Source organism: Colias philodice, chromosome 2 (genome assembly GCF_061535455.1).
Source record: "Colias philodice isolate Cphi_HAF_F1 chromosome 2, ilColPhil1 Martin Lab GWU primary, whole genome shotgun sequence".
In the NCBI taxonomy this organism is placed as follows: Eukaryota; Metazoa; Arthropoda; class Insecta; order Lepidoptera; family Pieridae; genus Colias; species Colias philodice.
The window spans coordinates 2,188,558-2,209,628 of NC_143087.1; the positions used below are offsets into that span (position 1 = coordinate 2,188,558).

Below are 21,071 nucleotides of genomic sequence, written 5' to 3' on the forward strand. Positions count from 1 at the left end.
ATACCATCGGATAAAAGCTTCACGGGTATGTAACTTTTAATTAGTGTTTACTATTTCTTTTAATTGTTGAGATTACCTTTTTTATAAAAACTAAAATAGCATTATTATTAAATTAGATTTTTTATAATATGTGATGATGATACAAATGAGAAACGATAAGATGAGAAGGATACGATAAGACTGCAGTTAGAGATTAAGAAGAGAGAGAAAATTATTCCTTCTCATACCTCTTATGTATAACGTTCAATATGATACAGGAAGTCAAATACAGGAGAAAAACCGAATGAACTTTATTGTGGGTTTATACCCTTATGGGAAAGTTGTGTAAAGTATAGTATTTCACACTTAAATACGCTTAATTTCAGTAAAATACTAGTTTTTACTAAATTAATTAAAAGCAGAATTTTCACCGGTAAACGCATTTTTCTACCTGAGTGACGTCAATAGGACAGGCTAGTGGATCATAATTCAATATGGCCGAAATTAAAACTTGACTATTCGCCTATCAAAATTCAACTATATTATTTTTCAAACAAAAATATAGTTGAAAATTTGAAGCCTATCTAGCCGTATAGCTGTCGCTACTATTGTTTTAATAAAGTTTTTCAAAAAAAAATTACGCCGATAAAATGCTTCGAAACGAGCCTTGAAAATTCGGGCAGAAAATCCGTGCTGGCTAACATAAAAATGTGGTCCTATCGTGTTGTGTCATGAAATATGGGAACGTCTAAAAATATGCGATATTATTATAATTTTTTGCATTAAGATAAGATCGAAATTTATTGTTCTATAAGATACACTTTTTGTACGACCCAAGGGGTCTTATCAAACATTCTGAGACTTTGAGAATTTAAGTCTAACATTAGAAATATCTCGTAGTACGTTATCGTTTTTGTTATTAAGTTATGAAACTTAATTATTATCGTAGCACCGAAAGTTCGTGGTTTCATTTTACTGAAAATAACAAACATTCCAAGTCAAGTAAAGAATAGAAGTTTTTTTAGACTTGACCAACTTGACTATAAACTTACTGATGATTCATAATTGGTGATGTTTTTATTTTCATATTCACTTATGACGCAAACCAACACTAAAAATTCGTCCTCCACAAAGAGATAAACACAACGAAGTAACAATCCAAAGAACAAAATCGTACCAAGCGTAGCATCGTATTTTGTCAAGCATGCACTATAAGTTGTTAAGCCAATTTATACTCGTACGTAAGGGATATAAACAGAGGGTATTAAAGATTTAAATAGAGGATACGTGGAGCTGTCGAGTCCTCTTTGCAGTTTAGAGCATTATTCTTTCAACGGGCGACTGAGAATGGCGAAGATAGTTTCTGTATTTACTAGATATAGGGTCGTGCAATTCGGTAGCTTTATGGGTATAAAACTGTTGTAGCAGCCCTAAGGATTTGTGTAAACTTAAAACTAGAACTAATTTGAAATATACTGTTAAGATAGAAAGTATGAAAAGGTAATAATATGTATGTATTAGAATTTAGAATTATAGAATTTAGTATTTACATTAAAGCTAACATTAACTCCATCAGCTATTATAGATATTATAGATATTTATATTATACATATTTTACATCTACTCACCTTCACGTAAAAAAATATTTTAATTAATGATAAGCATTTTCATGTGGAAGTTGGATTTATTTTAGTAGTTATACCTACTGGTAAGCTTTTATATTTTATTTTCATTAGCTATACCTTACTTGTAAACTTGTAAATTGCGTATACTAGAGTTGGTAATAAGGGGCCTTAGACAAAGTAACAATTAAAAAACGATAACGAAGTTAGAAAAGGAAAAATGTATGGGATTGACATTAGATAGACCACGTGATCTAACGCGGCGTATGTCAATCCCATACATTTTTGCCTTTTCTAACTTCGTTATCGTTTTTTAATTGTTACTTTGTCTTAGGCCCAAGGTCCCTCATTAAAAAGAATTAAACAAAAACGAATGTCGCGCCGTAGATATATGAACACGGGTCGTATATAGGCACAAATTGATAAAATGTTTTAAGCTTGGTTTCGCGTAAATATAAAATATTCACGCGTAAACTGTGAAAACAAAAGTTGTTTAATATTCTATTAAGGAAAGGTAGACCTTTTTGGTAAAACATTTGTACGTGTTTGTTAGAAAATTTGTCCCTTTCACAAGTTGCGTTCATTTATAATCCAAATCACAATTTCATCCACATGGCTTCGTATTTGATAATACAGACCGACTCCTGATAAGTTTTATTAAAGCACTTTACATGTCGACCTTTTCCAGGTCTGATATTTTTTTTGTAAACTCATGATTTTTTTTAAACTTTTATAAATAACTAGCGGTCCGCCCCAGCTTCGCCCGTGGTACATATTTACGTTTTCTCTACATAAGAAACCATCCTCGTACTTCAAGGAATATAATAAAAAAGAATTATCGAAATCGGTCCACCCGTTCACGCGTGATGCCGTGACCAAGGAAAACGGGTTTCATTTTTATACATATAGAAGGGGAGGGAAAAGATGCTACGTAGGTTTGTATGTTTGTTTATTTGTTACTCCTTCACGCAAAACTGCTGAATTGATTTTCATGAAATTTGACAGACACATAGAGAATAACTTGGATTAACACATAGGATAGTTTTATCCTGGCAATCCCACAGGAACGTGAACTAAACGGATTTTTCTTTAAAACGCGGGCGAAGACGCGGGTGCGGAAAGCTAGTTCTTAATATATCAATAATATTTTTGAATTCATTTTAATGTATTCGTATATGAAGGTAAATGATATAAATAATACGTAAACGTTAAAATTTAAGCCATTAAGATTAACTTCACTGACATTATTTAAAAGCCATTGACATTGATTGCAATGTGCGGGCAATACGCCAGGCTGCTATTTCTCGAATTGTTTTTGAAGATCGCATCTTATAAAATTGTTCTGTCGAGAGAGAACCTAACTAGATACCTAACTAGAGACCACCTACCATAACTTAGACTTTATGAAGTGTTCAAGTTCAATAATTAAAGATACTAAACTAGTCAGAAAACGTGACGTTTAATTTAGTTTTTAGTACCTATGGAATAATAATCCTGTTAGGTACATGCTAATAAAATACAAAAGAAAACCCCACATAACAACGAATTACACGTTCCATCCGCCCTACCCACAAGAGGAAACAGGGCTTAACTCCAGCATTATCTTTGACTCGTAAAAATCGAACGGCCATCGCAATCGGCTAAAATACATTTCCTTTTAAAAATAAAATTTCAGGCCGCGCCAATACTAACTGGTATCCCCTTTCAAATATTCATATTATGACCGATGAAAGCCAGCAACTTTTTTTGAGAAATTATTTGTGGGATTGAAAACAAACGCCTCGGGCACTTTTATAGTGAAATATTTTTGCGTTTTTTAATGAATAAGTGAAACGCAATGGGAAAAAATATCGCGTCAGCAAAGTGTCGCTTCCTTGTAGTACGATATTAAAAAAATATACAAATAGTCAGTATTTATAACTATTCAACTTTTTTGTGTTTATTGTGAGTTCACTGGTATGGTGAATATTCTGTACATTATAATATTTCGTAAATGCGTAATAGGCTAGTTTCCATTGAAATAGGTAGACGAGGAGGAAATTCATCAGTTTAATAATTATTACGATTACTAATACCTATTATAAATAAATATAAAATTTACATGTTACAAGTGTATTGGAAATATTTACGAATTACGAAGCGAACAATTAATCCAATTTACATTAATTCTATTGAAATGTTTGTATCACAAAACAGTGAAGTGCTTTCAATAAAATACTACTTGATCAATTGTAATTTTGTTGTAAAAATTTATTGAACTATCATTATTTTTTAACAAATAACTAAAATGCTTTCAAATGGTCTGAACTTATACAAAATTGAATGGGACAACCTTGAAGGCATTAGTTTAAAAAACAAGAATCATCAAAATCGGTTCGCGCAGTCTAAATTTCTTAAATAACAAAACCAAAAGAGGAAAACAGTCAAATTGCGAACCTCCTCCTTTTTTGCAGTCGGTTGAAAATAGAAGAAGCTGCATACAATTTTAGAGTCAGAACTAAAGCAGTATAAAGATAATAACATTGAGCATATTCAAGTTTTAATCCGTCTGTTAACGGGAAGTTATCGAATGCCGTCTTTATCGTTTCCGACTTTACAAAGCTCTATGGAGCCTGTCTTTAGAAACCTACCTGTCTTTTGTTATGTTATCGTTAAATGGGTGATATAAGAATAGACATACAATTCTCATGAATGTCGGTATCATGTATGAAATTACTGAAATGGACAAGATTTTCTTTTTGCAAAGTTATTACTTACCTATATTAGGTAAACACTCCATGAGCTTTTCATAACAATTTATAGTAATGACGTAGACTAGTAATAAGATTTTACAACTTAAAACACATACCTACGTTGAAAATAAAACTTTAATTTAATGCTATGTCTTGTTGATTACGTTATTTATACAAACAAACCTTTGAAATCTATTCCCAAGTTTTATATGTCTAAAAATTAAATATAAAACATACTAAAATGTATTTCGTACAATTAAATGTTTAGGTATTTTCTTCCCCATTATTAGTTCTCACGTTTCGTTTTTCCACGAAGGATATTCTCTGTTTCAAGTAACAATTGATCAATTAGCTTTATTGAGATTGATTTCAATACAAACAATAGAATAAAATAAATTCTAGGAACACATTAAACATTTCAATTCATTATTATTTAGTCTAATTTTTAGCTAATTTGACTGAATAGTCGTGAATTAATTTCTGTTTAATTTTAATTATTGTCGTATTGGAATTTAGAAAAAAGTGTCCTAAACACATAATATTATATTGACCAACAGCCGCACACTCATTAAAATTTCCTAGGAAACTGGAAGAGTCCTAAGAAAGAATTTTTGGAAAATCGACCTTACCTTATCAATTAGAGAAGATATTAATTATCTTATACGGAGTGAAAACAATCTATATTATTTCCGATTTTAACTCGAATGTCGGGAATGTGTAGCAGAAAGGCCACGATTTATTAATCCATACTAATATTATAAATGCGAAAGTAACTCTGTCTGTCTGTCTGTTACTCAATCACGCCTTAACTACTGAACCAATTTGCATGAAATTTGGTATAGAGATATTTTGATACTCGAGAAAGGACATAGGATAGGTTTTATCCCGGAAATCCTACGGGAACGGGTTTTTCTTTGAAAACGCGGGTGAAGCCGCGGGCGGAAAGCTAGTAATTAATATTTATTATAGTCCCTGAGTCGCTACGTTTTGATTTGTTTCTTTACGTAATTGTACAAACGATATAGACATTAAAATATTGAATACGTCTAAAACAAAGATAATATCTAAGATATTTAGTAAATATATTCTTTTATCGCTTTCATTCTGTTCTTTTCAATTTGTCGAAATAATATAAAATATCCCTTTTTAACATTTTGTGACTCCTTTTGTAATTATTACTGGTGATGGATTATATTAAACGGCTTTTAGCAACCAGCCACCCTTTTTAGCAAATGCCCCTTATATCAATTTAAATTAATATTTTCAATAAGATATTTATATTATATTGTATATTGCAAAGTGCTTAAAACATTTTAGAAAACACACTTGTTTGATCTAAGTTTAATACGAATGATATTGTGATATGGACACATTTTGCTAGACCGCTACGCAAGCCAAATACCTAAGTGCTAAAATTGCAGCTTTCTCAAACTCGTAAATATCTTTAAGATAATCAAGAATGACTACAAAAATAGAGTTCACGATTATAGCTAAACACAATATTGTACAATGGCTACGTACCTACTGTCTAATGGCCATTGCATTCTTATTCTAACCGCAGTAGTTCCTAGAAATTAAATAAATTGATTTTCCAAATGACTGCTTACAAACAATGCTTAAGGAATTAAAAGCGCTTCATTCATCATGAAACTGTTAGTATGAAAGAGATCACTTACTAGCTATCAATAAGGCTGCCCTTTGTGCATAGTATATTTCTGTTTTTTTTTTATGTATGAAAGTTTTATGTGCCTTTAATAATTTTATTTAACTCTTACGAAAATTAATAAGACACGCTCTTACTCCACGGCAAGCGTGTCAAACTTCAAGCAAATATAGCCCTAATTAAAATCAAAGTACGTCACACAATAATTTGTCAATCATCGACGGGTGGCCGTTCACGCGACTGTAAGTGAAAAGAGGTGTGGCGTGCGGCACGCGACACGCGGTCGCGGGTTAGGCTAGGGAATGAGCGGATTGGTTCATTTATTTATTAAACAAGTGAATGAATGACTATTACTATTATTTATTGTGTATACAACACAGCCAAGAGAAGTCAACCTTTTGTGTCCTGTCAGACAGAAAATTTTTATTTTGTTAGTTCCCAGTGGGATCGAAAAACTCTTGAATTCAATGCTCAGTGCTCACGCTACTACAAAAACATAATGAGAAAAGTATAAACAGGATTTTTCGTGAGAGTGATGGAAAGAATCTTTTCAGAGAGCAATCTCTGAAAAGATAGCCTATTCCTTGTACTATTTGTTTTGATTATAATATTTCCTCAAAAAATCGAATATATTTAAGAAAAAAGCATATGTGTTTCTTAAAGGCCAAAAGCACATCGCTACCTAATTCACGGTTAGCTCCACCTTTCTCCTTAAGACCGTTTTTATCCCATCCCATTCCCCTCTATGGTAAGCAACACCCATAACGTATGTTATGGGCTATGGGCGACGCACTTTGCCATCAACATCGGCCATCTGCTCGTTTGCCTTCCAATGCTATAAAGAAAATACGATAGAATATTATCAGTCACTACAAACATGTAACAAGGCGTCCCTTTTTCCAGCCGGTACCATAAACCTAAAAATATTGCATGTCCTTCAATAAACGCTTATTTCAGAGCCACAACGTACTAACGATGCGCGATAATTAAACGCTAAAGTACATCTCCGGTGCTCACTCGCTGCCAGCAAACCGCTCGATCGATGAATAAACGTTCAACCTTCTTACAAACGTATTAAATGATTATTTTTCTAAAGAAATTGCAAGTATTAATAGTATCGAGTAGGCCTACGTCTATTATTAGATCACACGCATAGGAAAACGTCATAGTCTAAGCGATGCGTTAAATAGAGAGAGGTAGCTTAAGAGCTGCTTATCTCTGAAGTAGTAACCTCGAAAGTCTTCAAAATCTTTATATACTTTGTTAAAAAGGGAGTCTTACGTAATAATTTCTTACATAATAATGGTATCAATATTCGTATCACAAAACTATCTCGTAGAAAAATTTACGTAAGCTTTTTTTACAAATATAGCAACAAACATATAAAATTTAGTTTTCAAATTATTAATTTCACATAATTAATAATTATGTGATGAATACACAGAATTATTTGCAAAATCATTCTACAATCTAAATGTTATTACAAAAGCTTTTCCGCGAAATTTCACATGTGTTCATTTATTTTAAGTCAACATACATTTTAATTAAAATGGCATGCCATTATCAGGATATTTATCTATCGATATCGCAAAAACGAGTTAACAATTAAAGAGGCCTGTAAATCAAATTAATGTTGGGGGAGCGTATCCAACGTATTGGGATTTTACCGATATTCTGACTTTTATGTTTTTAAAGCTTAAATTACAATATCGTTGGTATTTAAAACATGACACACAATACTATTTATTATAGAGATGAATCTTGCCTTCTATTCTATTCAAAATCTTGGTTGGGTCTTATTGACGTCACATTTCATATTTTTTTTGTATTCTTAATCTTTAATTCTTTATGCGTAGATCCGAGAGGTCTAGAGGGTACTAAGTAGTTCAGTAGCCGGCGCAATTAAAATGAAAAAAGTTTTGCTTTTAGAGCCACAAGGAATATCAACTACCAGCAACAAAAATGTGAAAATTATCATCCTATAACAACGAAAAATACGAAATCACGATCACGATGTACCTAATTATAATGAAGTCTACGAAAGATGAGAAAAAAAATGTGATTGTTTTTAAAGCTTTTTAAAAATCTAGTCGAACACAGTTGAATGGAATATAATTAGTCCTTTATCACTCCAGCGAACAGATGAAATCCAGAGTCCTGTAAAATGATTATAATTGTCACATTCTGTGGGACAATTGTAATTTCCCAGGCCAAATCCGCCTTTTCAACTGACGCTTTTAAATTCCCTTTAATATAATGCGTGGGTTGAAATATATCTGTCATAACTCGGTGTACCCCGCGGACACAGGCTCCAAAATATAAATGAAAAAATCGTCCTACTTACGTGTGACGAATTGCGCGAACGTGGACTAATTTGCAGAAAAAGCAATGAGTGAAAGGAGCCCTCGTTGTAATATTTATATTGGACATGGAAGTCTGAATGAATAATTATTTTTGTAATTTGTTAGGTTTCTTTGTGAAATTCAAAATACATAACAAAAGGCCTGGTAAGACTTTCATCATAGCGTTCGTTGGCATGTTGAAAATATATTCTAACCACTTTAGAATTTATTTTTGTATGAGTAAAATCAACGACGTCATAACCTAATATAGCATGTTGAAAAGAAAATGATTCTAAGATCAAAGTCTTCGTTGTTAAATTTCTTTCAACCAAACAAAAAGAACAGAAAACCCATACTTCTAACTAACACAACGCATGCCGTATCAGCATTTAGTATACCAGTTTCGAAACTTAACAACCGATGAATAAAAGGCCATCTCATATTCATAACGCCGGAGCGGGCTATAAATTGTTCAGTAATGAATGTTCCCGCCAATAAAAACTCCCACATTATATGATACAGGGGGATTTATGGCGCCGCATCGCCTCCTGGAAATTTTAACGTTGCCGTGCGAATGACGCGTAATTCGCGGTTTTGGACGCCGAAGTGTGGACTATTATTTGACGCAGAACATGACCAGTGTCTCTTACACTATGCGTGTTTGCCAAATGGTTTAGTGCGGTAAAATATTAATTTACCAACGGGAAAATTTTATAGCGTTTAATAGTGAATGCTGAATGTAGGTTACGATAATGTTCTTATGTTTGATAATATTATGTGTAAGACACACTAATGACTAAATAATTAGATTTCTATTGTCTCATAAAATATTTTATGGTAATACGTAAAAAGGTCATATTGCGTAGCATTGACAATACAATTACAAAATACAATATTTTCCATATAAAACCCTTCACTGAATTTAATTTAATGAAATGTTAATTTATTTATACTTCGCTGCGACAGCACTAAATCGTATATTTAATCAGAGCCGGAGATAATTAGATAAGCTTGCCGATACAATAGTTTCTATTTCTAAGCCGCGCCGGGCTGATTGGAGGATAAATCCATTGCGACAGGCGTCGAAGGAGTTTATTGAAAAATATTTTCATAAAGCTCGACGCCGACCGTATTCATGAATATTTATGTCGTGTTGAATATTCAGGGACGACACTAGCAATTGAAAACATGCCGGAGGGCTCCGATTGTCGCGTCGCCCGCAACCGCAGTCCGAATCCCGCCAAATATTCCAATACGGAATCAGCATTTAAAAGTCAGCCGATTGATCGCAGATCTTGTCCCCGTTGTGAGCCGTTATCATCTTCATTTGGCAGTTTTTGCGTTACCTCGTTAAAATGTGCACAAAAAAGCTTATAGTGCTTGAACCAGTTGTAACTCTGTCGCACTGTGTTAAGTATAGTAAGGTCGTGTTATGGTTTTAATAATTATTGTGTTCTCTGATTTTGTGCACTACATAAAGCTTGAACATATACCATAAGATTAAAAATTTAAATGAACGTTACTGTCGTCAGTGCCGAACTAAATGAATACCTATACCAATAAATAATATTTATGTCAGCGTTCTCCATAAATCGCTTCTCTAAAAAGTATAAAAATGGCTTCAACGCTATTCCAGTCTGTATCTCACTGAAAATAATCAAGAAGCCGAAATAATGGCCGGTCATTAGCGAAATAATCTACAATAAAATAGAAAATTATTCCTGCAACGAATCAGGTGGTCGTAGACCGCACGAAGGAGGAAAACAACTAAGACTACAAGAAATAATGAATCGACGCAGCGCAGAGCGGGTAGCTTCACTAATGTGCCCAACTTTATTCAAATTGCTTTCATTAATAGCTCTACTTTGCCGTGCTGTGTGCCTACCGTCATGAATCTTAATTATTTATTTGTTAAACTAAAACAGCTCAAGTGTTGCATCAATATTAAATTTTAATTTTCCTCTTTATTGCGGAATGTGTTTATTACACTTTTTGAAATATATTATCATTTATTTTTTTTATAACCTAATATTTAACTACTTATATTAATATTTGAAATACGATATTCAATTTTGGACTATTTACTAATACATATTTTATATTTAAAAGAGGAGGGGTTTTGTTATCAGAGGGATTAGTTGATATACCTATTTCATACTAAAATAAAAAAATATTCAATAACTCTTGTTTAAAATATCAGCATCATTTGATTAATACATAATATAACGTGAAGACGAGCATTAGCTTTTATCCAATAATTACTAATCCTCGGAGTGCTCACATAATCCTTCGACAGCAAAAATCTGTAGCTTCAATTGGAAATTAGATAGGTTCGAGCCTAGTTCTATTACATAGGGTTTCACCTCCCTGATTGCAAAAAGGAAAGTTCTCAAGGGTTTTATCAGAAAGATTGTGAGTGTAATGAAGGAGGGTGTGACGAAGCAGGACTCCAATTAATTATTTGTCACACACCCCCATTTCCCTGATCAATCAAGGTTTTCCTCTAGCCAAGCAAAGCTTTTTATTTTGGTAGTACATATTTCATTTTCAAAATTAGTTGCTCGAGGTTATAAATGAATAAATTCGCAGCTTTTTTTGGGTGACATTTTCCGTAGCAATCATTTATCATACGTGGAAATCGATGTTTTTTCCTAAAAGTTAGCTTTATTTGCTCTTGGTGATAATATTAACAAGATTATTTTACGTAGAAACGTATTTATGTTTTCTTTATAACTGTAGCCATAATTTAAATAATCTTCTTTATGTTCTTCTACACTTTCTACTTTTTATTGCTTCGTTGTTTCTGAGAAATTTCTGTGAAAATAAGATTTCAAATATTGCTTAATCCAAACAGGTTGTTTCAATTTCGTCCAAGAGACATTAATCTTCGAAGAATTCCACATAAAGCACATGTCACAGTAACAAACGTAGTGTCCAGGAGCAGAAGCTAAATTAGGCTAGGCCAAATGATGCCAGATATTTATGAGAACAACCCTAGATCAAAATGTTCAATTACGTATATCCGAGCTCACAGCTTAATCTGTCGCTTTGGCCTTGCTCGTTAATCAATCTTTTTTCTCCGGGATGGGCAAATCCCGCGTGCTGCAAGGAAACCGGGTAAGATTTATGCAGCCCATTCCGACAGCAAACAGTAATAAATTTGACGGTTAATTGTTGACCGCGGAACTTCATCTGGCCGTTTTAAATGTTAAAAACGCTTCAAGACTGCTGGGAACGGGAACTAATGAGCGAAACGTTCAGTTTTGTCAGCGGATCTAGTTTTTGCGACGGGGCTTTACTGCTGCAATTTTACTTTTAAAGTTTTATTAATTATGGTACTTACGTATCGCCTTAATTTGAAGCTGTAAATAATACAGATTTCTGAAGTATGTTTATGGCCAAGAATATGTTTTCTCGTAGTAAACCTAGACTTCATAAATATTATTTAACTGATATTATAGTCTAATTTGGAGAAGAACAGCACTTCAAAGGCAATCGTGGAAGAGTTTGGAGGAGGCTTTTGTCGAAAGGCAAGCAAGATACCCAGAAGAAACCTAGTTAAGCTATTAAATTATTGTTACTTGTAAATTTTCTTGCAATAAAGGCTATTATAGTCTAATTTACCATTGTTTATGGTGTCATCGTTAAAAGCAAGTGAAGAAATATAAATTGTCTCTTAAATCTAATAACCCATTGTGCACAAATGCCAAACCGAAATGGCGCGTAATATCTTTGCCTAAGTCCACCTGCTTATCCAATTTATTTTGTTCCCGACAGGTGAAACATCGAGTGCGCCGTGTTTGGCTGTATCGTCTCCGAGCAGATCTGGACCGGTGCCGATTTCCACACCAGTTAGTATGCTTTATTTATTAGATTTTAGTACTAGTTCTTATGGTAATTTAGTTAAAAAGTCTATGCCCTGGAGCTAAATGCTCTGTGAAGTGCGTTCACGTGTTTTCTTGGACATAAGTTATTTATTATACTGTTTTAAAAGTTGGAGTATCTTTAATTCTAATACCGGTCTGTTCGGTTCAAAGAAATATATTTAAACACGAAAGTCATGTAGATTGGCATAAAAAATGTCTTATATTCTTGAACATTGGAAGTCAAAAGAAACACTTTAAAGGGATTACAATTTTTACCGCCTCCTTACAACTTATCTATCCTTAAAGCACACTGCAGTACTTGCAATTAGCGACCTAAAAGATACATAGTTGCATCTGTTAATTTCGCTTAGTTTAGTGCAGAGGTAATACAAGGTCTGGCCTGCATTATGGCCGCATTAGCACGGCTATTAACTGTGGCAATGCTACCACTGTCTTGGGCACATTTCCTTGGTAATGTTGCTTTGGATGTGTAACTGTGGTTTATGTTTACAAATCTTGTAAGGTGATCTCGGTAATGAAATTGGAAATTGTATGTCTTTGAAGTATGGACATGGACGATGGAATGTAAATTATTTGCATATTCGGCGACTTTTTGATGAATTCTTTAGTTGAACTACAATTATTTATTACCAGTTTAATGAGTCTGCAGTAGCTTCTACCTCAACAATAAATACGAATTTAGATTTTTGATTCATTAATTTTTTATTAAGTGCAGGTACTTAATAAAAATATACTCTAAGTATAGTGTACGTTAACATATTAAATTTTTATAAACAACTAGCGGTCCGCCCCGGCTTCGCCTGTGGTACATATGAAAAATAGATGTTGGCCGATTCTCAGACTTACCCGATATGCACAGAAAATTTCATGAGAATCGGTCCACCCGTTTCGGAGGAGTATGCAGACTAACATTGTGACACGAGAATTTTATATATAAGATTATCTATTAAAGATGGAAATAAACAAGCCTATCGAAATAAAACATTTCTCATGCAGGCTTTAATAAAATGGAGTGAAATCTCGAAATCGGTCAAGACAGAATAAATAGCGCGTTATATTAAAAACGTAAGAGGATTTGTAAGATCAAAAGGATTATAGGCTCAGTGAAACGTTTTTATCACTCCGTAATAACATTTCATTTTTCGCAATGTCTTGGAGGAAATTGTACCGTAATTGTGAATCTCGAATCAGTTATAGAATAAAGTTACTAGTGATTTCTATAGGCTCAAAGACTGATCTGGGTCTGTATAGAACTAAATAATTTTGAGGCTAAATGTTTGAGCTTTTACCTTCCAAATAGTACGAAATACAGAGAACAATATTTGTATAAACTAACAATAGTTATTTTATATCATATAACTTCTTTGAAGAAATTTGAAGCAAGATTTCAATCAAACCAAACCTCCTTTTTCAAATTTGATTTTAACTTAGTTTCATAATATTAAATTAGTTTTATTCCACTAATTAAAATAAAAGCAACGTCATTAGAATCCAAGTGCTCGCCGCCAAAATTGCAAAAGTATCAGCAAATTTATACTGCGACCGAATTAACCTTCGCGATCAGACTTTTGACGAGTTCGTATTAAAATTCGTCTCATTTTGCTTTATCGTTTAGTAACTCGGTTAGCAGTTCTGTTTGATGAGGACTTGCTAAAGTAAATGATTCACAGTACAAATAGCAGAACTTTGACGCAAGCAGGTATGGAGTTTTCTTGTAGGAAATTAGTTTTAGGCTTGAGTGTATGACTTGTTTGATTTGTTGTATCATTATTAAATCCAAATGTTGGGTGTTTCTTGGTAATGTCTAATTGATGTGATATTTGCTATCAAAGGTTTTTTGAATTAATTTATGTTTTGTTATTACATTGTTTATAAGGATAATAAAAGCTTGTAAAAGCTATCAGTTGTGATATCTGTTTATTTCAATGTTTCAAAAAAAGTTATATTTCCAATAATTATCAATTTTCATTACAGTTTCAAATATCAATAAACACTACTAGAAACCCGATATAATAAAAAAATTAAAAAAATTATGATAAACAAAAAAAAATAAAAATAAAAATCATTTGGTTTCAACAAATCACCTATGTCAACATCTACGTTAGCATTTACAAAGATACACATTTTTATATTAAATGTTCGCATTCGCGAAGATCTTAAGAGCTCGTATCAAGAATGGCTCGTAAAAAGAAGTTATTGGCCGTCAACCGTAAAGATACCGCGGACTGCCCACTGACGGACTCAATCGTGGTCGTAAAACAAAGACCTATATCAAATGTGGGGTATAACTGACTGCGCATTTTTCAGGCAAATCTAATCTACGCAGAGTGATTGTCACAGCCCTAGATTTTATTATTGACTGTTCTCGTAAAAAACTAAATTGATCGAATGTTGTCCATATTTAGTTATTTGTACTTTTATGTTTTAGTAATTAAAATTTTAAATGAACTAACACTTTAATGCAAAGGCAATGCTGAAAACTAAGCAAATTCTCGAAAAGCAGCAAGAAGTGTGATTATCACGAGCGTATTTTTTACTATTTTTAATAAAGCTACTGGCATCAAAATTTATCTGCATAAAAAGTAGAAATAGTTTGGTCAGATTCCAACTATATTCTAATCCAATCTACTTTAATAAAAGCGAAATCTTATAAATTGGAACACATTTACAGATTCATTCCATAAAGCTATATCAAACGCATAATATATCCAGATATTTTCGATTATTACCCTTTCTTGGACACTACATAAACTTGTGAGGGTCGCGACATAACTCTGGTGCCGAGTGTTCTAAATTCAGGAATGGAACAAGATGTCCAATTGATTTGTGCCTTTAATTTTCAACTGGGTATTTTACACCCGCCTCGCAGATCACGCACAGAATCGCTAAAATGCATCTGTTACGTCGATATCGCATCCATTATTACAATTTTCCAACATATATTAGTGGATATTGCGATTTTATTCCTTGATAGCTTTATCTGCATGCTCCCTATATTGCAGCCATAGTTCAAGTGAATAGTAAATAGTTTTTACAAAAGTAGGCTATTATTAAAAATAGAATGATTTGTGAACGGTAAATTGTTTGTTAAAAGTTAATTATTCATACAACATTAACTAGCTTTGCTCAAATTTTATCTGTAGCCTTGAGCATTTTATTGTAATAATAATATTTCCTAAACCTTATTATGAGGAGGATAATATAAGTATTTCAGAAACATGCAGTAATTAATGTAATTACCTTTAGCCACTATTTGCGATACTATCAAATATATTATTTTACCCATACAAAACAACAAAAGAATTATATCATACAGCTCACATGATCGCTTCATAAGTACCATCGGCCGTCTCAAATAGAGCATTAAGCCGGATTCGAGTAAGTGCGATAAATCCACCTGTCTGTTGATTAACCGTGTCGCCTCGACGGCTCGAGGGCGCTTTTTAATTAACGCGATAGTTTTATTAGACTCTTCCTTTGTCCACACCCCTTGAGGTAGAAGTACGACCAGTAAACGGGCGAAAGACAATGTCCATGATTAATTTGATCCAATTTTCTTATTAATTCTACCTTTCGGATGGAGAGATTTAGAATTATGAATTTTGAAATAGGTTTTGAATGGGTTTTATACGTGGCGATACTAGACTAGAGCTAAATTAAAGCGATATTTGGGAAAAATATGCTTACTTTTTTTTATAGATCCTTCGGTTTACTATAGTAATTTAGATATTAATATATATCAGCAACATGCACAGTATCCTCAAGTTTAAAGAATTAAAATTAAACCAAACCGTTATAAAAGCTTTTAAATTCATTAAAAAGAGAATATATAAGTTGCCGAAGAACATGGAAACTAGCACTACGTCCCACATCTGCCAACAGAATTACAGATGTAATGTAACATGCTGAAAGTTCGCTCGTTTCGTAGCCAAGTGCGGTTGATAAATGATAGTTAAGGTAACTAATTCATTGGCCATTTATCACTGGAACAATGATACCTGCTGTTTCAACATATTTACTTCAGGTCGCAATAACTTTATTTGTAGAACTTGAGCCTCGTTTGTAGAGCAAAAAAAGACTTGAGTGTAAAATTTTTGAAATTGTGGGTGTTGACAACAAATTTTTCCCGTAATAATCGATTAGGTAGCAACAAATCTACACATACAATAAACTGCGTGTAGTAAGTAACTTACGTAGTAGATGAAGTTTATTATATAACTTCTCCTGCTAGTATTATTAGATTACGTATTGTCTAATATCATAAGAAACATCAAAATTTTTGAATAGCATAATAAATTGAAAGTTTTTATGCATTTATCGCAGCCAATTAACTTAGCTGCTCAAGCCTACCCTCTTTATAAAAATTGTCGTTTAATAAACAAGTCTAAACAGTTGATAGCAGATTTATCACTATTTATTTAAAACTAGCGGTCCGCCCCGGCTTCGCCCGTGGTACATATTTCGCATTAAAAAGTAGCCTATGATCTTTCTCAGGGTCTAAAGATTGTCTGTGCCAAATTTCATCAAAATCGGTCCAGTAGTTTATGCGTGAAAACCATATACATACATAATTACAAAGCTTTCCTCTTTATAATATTAGTATAGATGTATCTCTATCCACAGGCCTGCAACGGCCCGGGCGCGTCGTGGACGTGGGGCGCGCGAGCCACGACCCCCGGCGTCACGCTCGGTAGAAGCGCCTCCGCGTCCCTCCGCGTCACACCGGCGACCGACCTCAACGTGGACGCCATTAAGGAGAAGCTGCTAGATAACCGTATACCGGAGTCTTGTGTTTAGAACTGGGGAAAAGCATGATTCACGCTACATCGTGTCGACCAATGAAACAATACATATACATTTCAACGCTGGGTCTCGTCCGGGCCACATGAATCACTTCATATAAAAACTATATAATAATTTAGATATTAAAGATTTTAACGGATTTTAAACGGGATTTATTCATGGTAATATTATCCCAAAATTTCGCTTTGCAGCGAGAGTGGTAACGGGGAAACTAAGAATCCGTTAAAATCTTTAATTATTTCTAAAAATACTTAGTATACAATAATATTTGATCGAAGCCCGGACGGGGCACGGACAGGGCACGGTCCGGTCGTAACACGGTTTAGCGTAAATCAACCTTAACTGTACCGTGTAGCCTTAACATCAGGTTAGATCGCGGTAGTCCAGAATAAAATCTGTGACGCAATATGGCCTAACTTCTCTTGTTTCTGGCATTGCTACCCTTTGACTTAATTATTGACACAATATGTATTTTTTTTTGTAATTGTTTAGTTGTTTTTAGTGTGACACGTGGAAATGTTATTTTTTTTGTATATTGTGTTCTTTGTGACTAGTAAAATGTTATGTAATATTCAGTGCGATTCTTCAGACTGTTTTATTGTTAACTAGCGGTCCGCCCCGGCTTCGCCCGTGGAACATATTTACGTTTTCTCTACATAAAAACCATCCTCGTACTTCAAGGAATATAATAAAAAAAGAATTATCGAAATCGGTTCAGCCGTTCTCGAGTTATGCGCTTACCAACACATTTTGCGATTCATTTTTATATATAAGATTCGGAAATGTAATCAAATTTGTGTGAACTCTATGAATAAGTTTGGTATAACCACATTATTAAAATTGAATTTGATATTTTTGGGTTTATTGCATTCAATTATAAATTTATATATTATTTATATTATTAAAATTGCTACAAAAAGGATTTTGTTAAAAACTTATTTCCAGTCAGTCACATGATAACGGGAAAATCTAAATTATGAATGTGGTAATGAAATAAATTTTCAAAGTAACAATTTAATTAGATTATGATTTTCATTTTCTCTGTAAAATGTCATTGATAATAATTATTATTTACCAAAGGAGATATTTCAGAAGGGTACTTTGTACACTAAATTTTTTACTACTTTTATTTCTACGACGGCCACTAGAACTTTTACTCGCTTCAAAATATCCATAGAGTCAATAGAATATAGCACTATATATAATAATATATAAAAACCAGACTGAATACAAAATTAATATTTCAATATTCGACACATAATGTATAAATGCATTGTATATAGTGCAAAGCTTGAATGAAATATCTCCTTCAAAAATAATCGCCTTATTTTATTTTCTCCGTTTTCATATTCCAAACTTTGTTCAAAGCGTAATGTGTCAAATATGATTTGCTCTCCAATAATAAAAATAGTAGTTAATGAAAAATTTTCGTCAATAAGCCGAATATCCGATTTTGAAACAACCAATGACTAATTTCATGTCATACAAACGAATCAGAAGTGAAACAGTAAACTTTCAAACAGCTTTAATTAAGTTAAACCGAAAACCGATTTTACGTTTCATTTATCGAGTGCATTTGAACGGCGAATTTGCAATTTTTAATTTTTGCCAATTCACTAAAAATCGGATATTCAAGAACCTTCCTAAGTCGATAGTTCTCTTATACGTTTCGTTACTGTGATGTACATAGTAGGTTGTAAGTGACTGAGTCTTTGCCACTTTTTTACATGTCTACGACTTAGAATAAATGTAAAAGATAATAATAATTAATTGGACTCGTGTGTGACAGTTGTAAATAATGTAATGGAAAGATCCGGTCTTTGGAATGGCGTGTTGTATGTATCTTGTATAGATTTGAATTTCGTATTCGGTTCGACGGTAAAATAACTCGACTCATGTATATAGATGTACTTTTTGTTTGAAAACATATCATTTTTAGAAATGACAAAAAGTAGAATAAAAGAGTGAATTTTAAATAGAACATATCACTTTTTACATATCCTGTCACACTATCTTTGTGTTCATATAAAGTTAATAAGTAAATTATTACATCAGAAAAATGTTTTATTATATTTGTTATATATTTGCTCTACTATTCCAGGAATTATTCAATGAAGAACTTGCTTTTCATATATCTAATAATAATTAACAAAATTACGTATGGCTGTTCTGTGTCATTGTTTCAGGGTTCATAGAAATTAGATAAATTGTATTATGTGGTATCCAGTTTTGTTTACTTCTTTTCTTTCAAAAATTATATGACACAAATTATAATATGTACCTATGCTTATATAAATTTAGTAAGTAAATGTGCCGATGCTAATATTTTGAATGAATAACGATAATGATCATCATAATAATTATATATTGATTATTTCAAATTATTTTATTTATTACTAGTTAGTTGAACACAAACAAATTGTATCTATCGAACTTATTTTATCATCGAACGATTGGTCTCAGAAACTTAGCTTAGACATAATTTAGGTAGCTATAATTATAAGTGATTTGTTAATATAAAGTTTAAAACTCAAAGAGTTCGCCCTACTGTTATTTATTTTGGACGAGATTAAAGGTTGTCTTGGAAATATTTTGTCTTATTTTAAACCCTTTTCAACCAATTGAATGACTCGTATTTTGTTATTCCAACAGATCCAGTCTATTTTTGGACGCATATAAAAATTTCCTGGTATTTGGAAAATAAAAGCGAAAACAAATGGAAAATATTATGATTGCTGCTTAACCTGCCTAAAGGCCTTCACTTACAAAATTACAACGAGGAAAAGTAAGAAGTAGGCTTACAATCTCTAGCAGTCTCCACTTACAACAAAATTAACTTGTAAAAATGGCCTTCTGCCTATTTCACAAGGTTTCTGTAAGAAAACTAGAGTAGAGACTGTATTAAAAAATGAAAATTATAAAAGCAGCAATTTCACTGCTCATACCGTATTGATCTTTTAAGCAAGATCGAGGTGTAATATTTATCCAAACTAATATTATAAACGGGAAACATTTGTGTTCTTGCATCTATGTTTGTACACACAAACTACATACTGACTGCACCGATTTCAAAAATTCTTTCATAAACAGAAAGTTATATTTTCCTGAGCCACAAAGGCTATATTTATTTCGTATTTATCCAGGGCGAGACCGAAACGAGCGGCTAGTTATCAGATATATAATATATCTATCTGGCCTATAGGCCCAGTGCAGTCAAAATGTCATAAAATCACACATAAAACATAGAAACCCACAACTTTAATTCGCAATTTTCATTCTCACAAGTTTTCAACCCAGCTACACTGAATACGAATCGCTACCAAAAAACAATAAGACAGTATCATTGTTCTATTGAATCATGAGCCGAGGTCCAGGCGCGACCACATCCGTTCTGTTACGAGCTCGTAATTTACAGCCGGATCTACAGGCTACTTCTTCGCTGCAGTTGCGCTATTATATTCGTTTTTGTATGTTTGTTAATGTGGGGATTTGTTTATATATGATTTTGGTTAAGAAGTGTTAGTGTTGTATTGTAAAGAAGCTAATTTAAGAGCTAATTTAAGAAGCTAAGCTTATGGGTACACATATTTTTTTTTTGGAAATCTCGTGGTATTTTATTATGGTCATATATTATTATTAATGTGAAGTAACTGTTTATTTTTTTATTAGATAATAATTAGTGTGTTTTGTTGTTCTTTTAATATAAGGTTATTATTTTATTATGTATGTAATTTGCCAACATTCTTTTAGGAAAACATATTAATACTACGTTCAAAGCAAATTCTAGTACATAACAATTAAGTACCTAGATGCAATCCTCTCTATGCCAATAACTAGAATCAAACTCGTACACTACTGTTTTTATTTCATTTTTGTGTCACCTTCGTATGTTATTAACTATCTCATTATATAATATAATTACAAGAAATGTTGAAGGATTTTCTTTACACATTGCGCATTTTTAAAAACGACAAGGCACGATATAATTTAATGATGTACTTTATACAGTTTGACCATGAATAGATTCTCCATTTAGAGATGAA

General features: G+C 32.7%; 1 protein-coding gene across 1 annotated transcript in view; it reads left to right on the top strand.

The window, feature by feature from the left end:
- Positions 1-17,531, top strand: part of side-II (sidestep II transmembrane protein) — a 222,897-nt gene extending 205,366 nt beyond the window's left edge. The window contains exons 15-16 of the mRNA XM_089709739.1: positions 12,116-12,189; positions 16,849-17,531. Of these exons, the coding sequence (XP_089565865.1) occupies positions 12,116-12,189; positions 16,849-17,022 (248 nt within the window). The 3' untranslated portion in view covers positions 17,023-17,531. The remainder of the gene's footprint in view (positions 1-12,115; positions 12,190-16,848) is intronic.
- Positions 17,532-21,071: the final 3,540 nt, after the last annotated feature.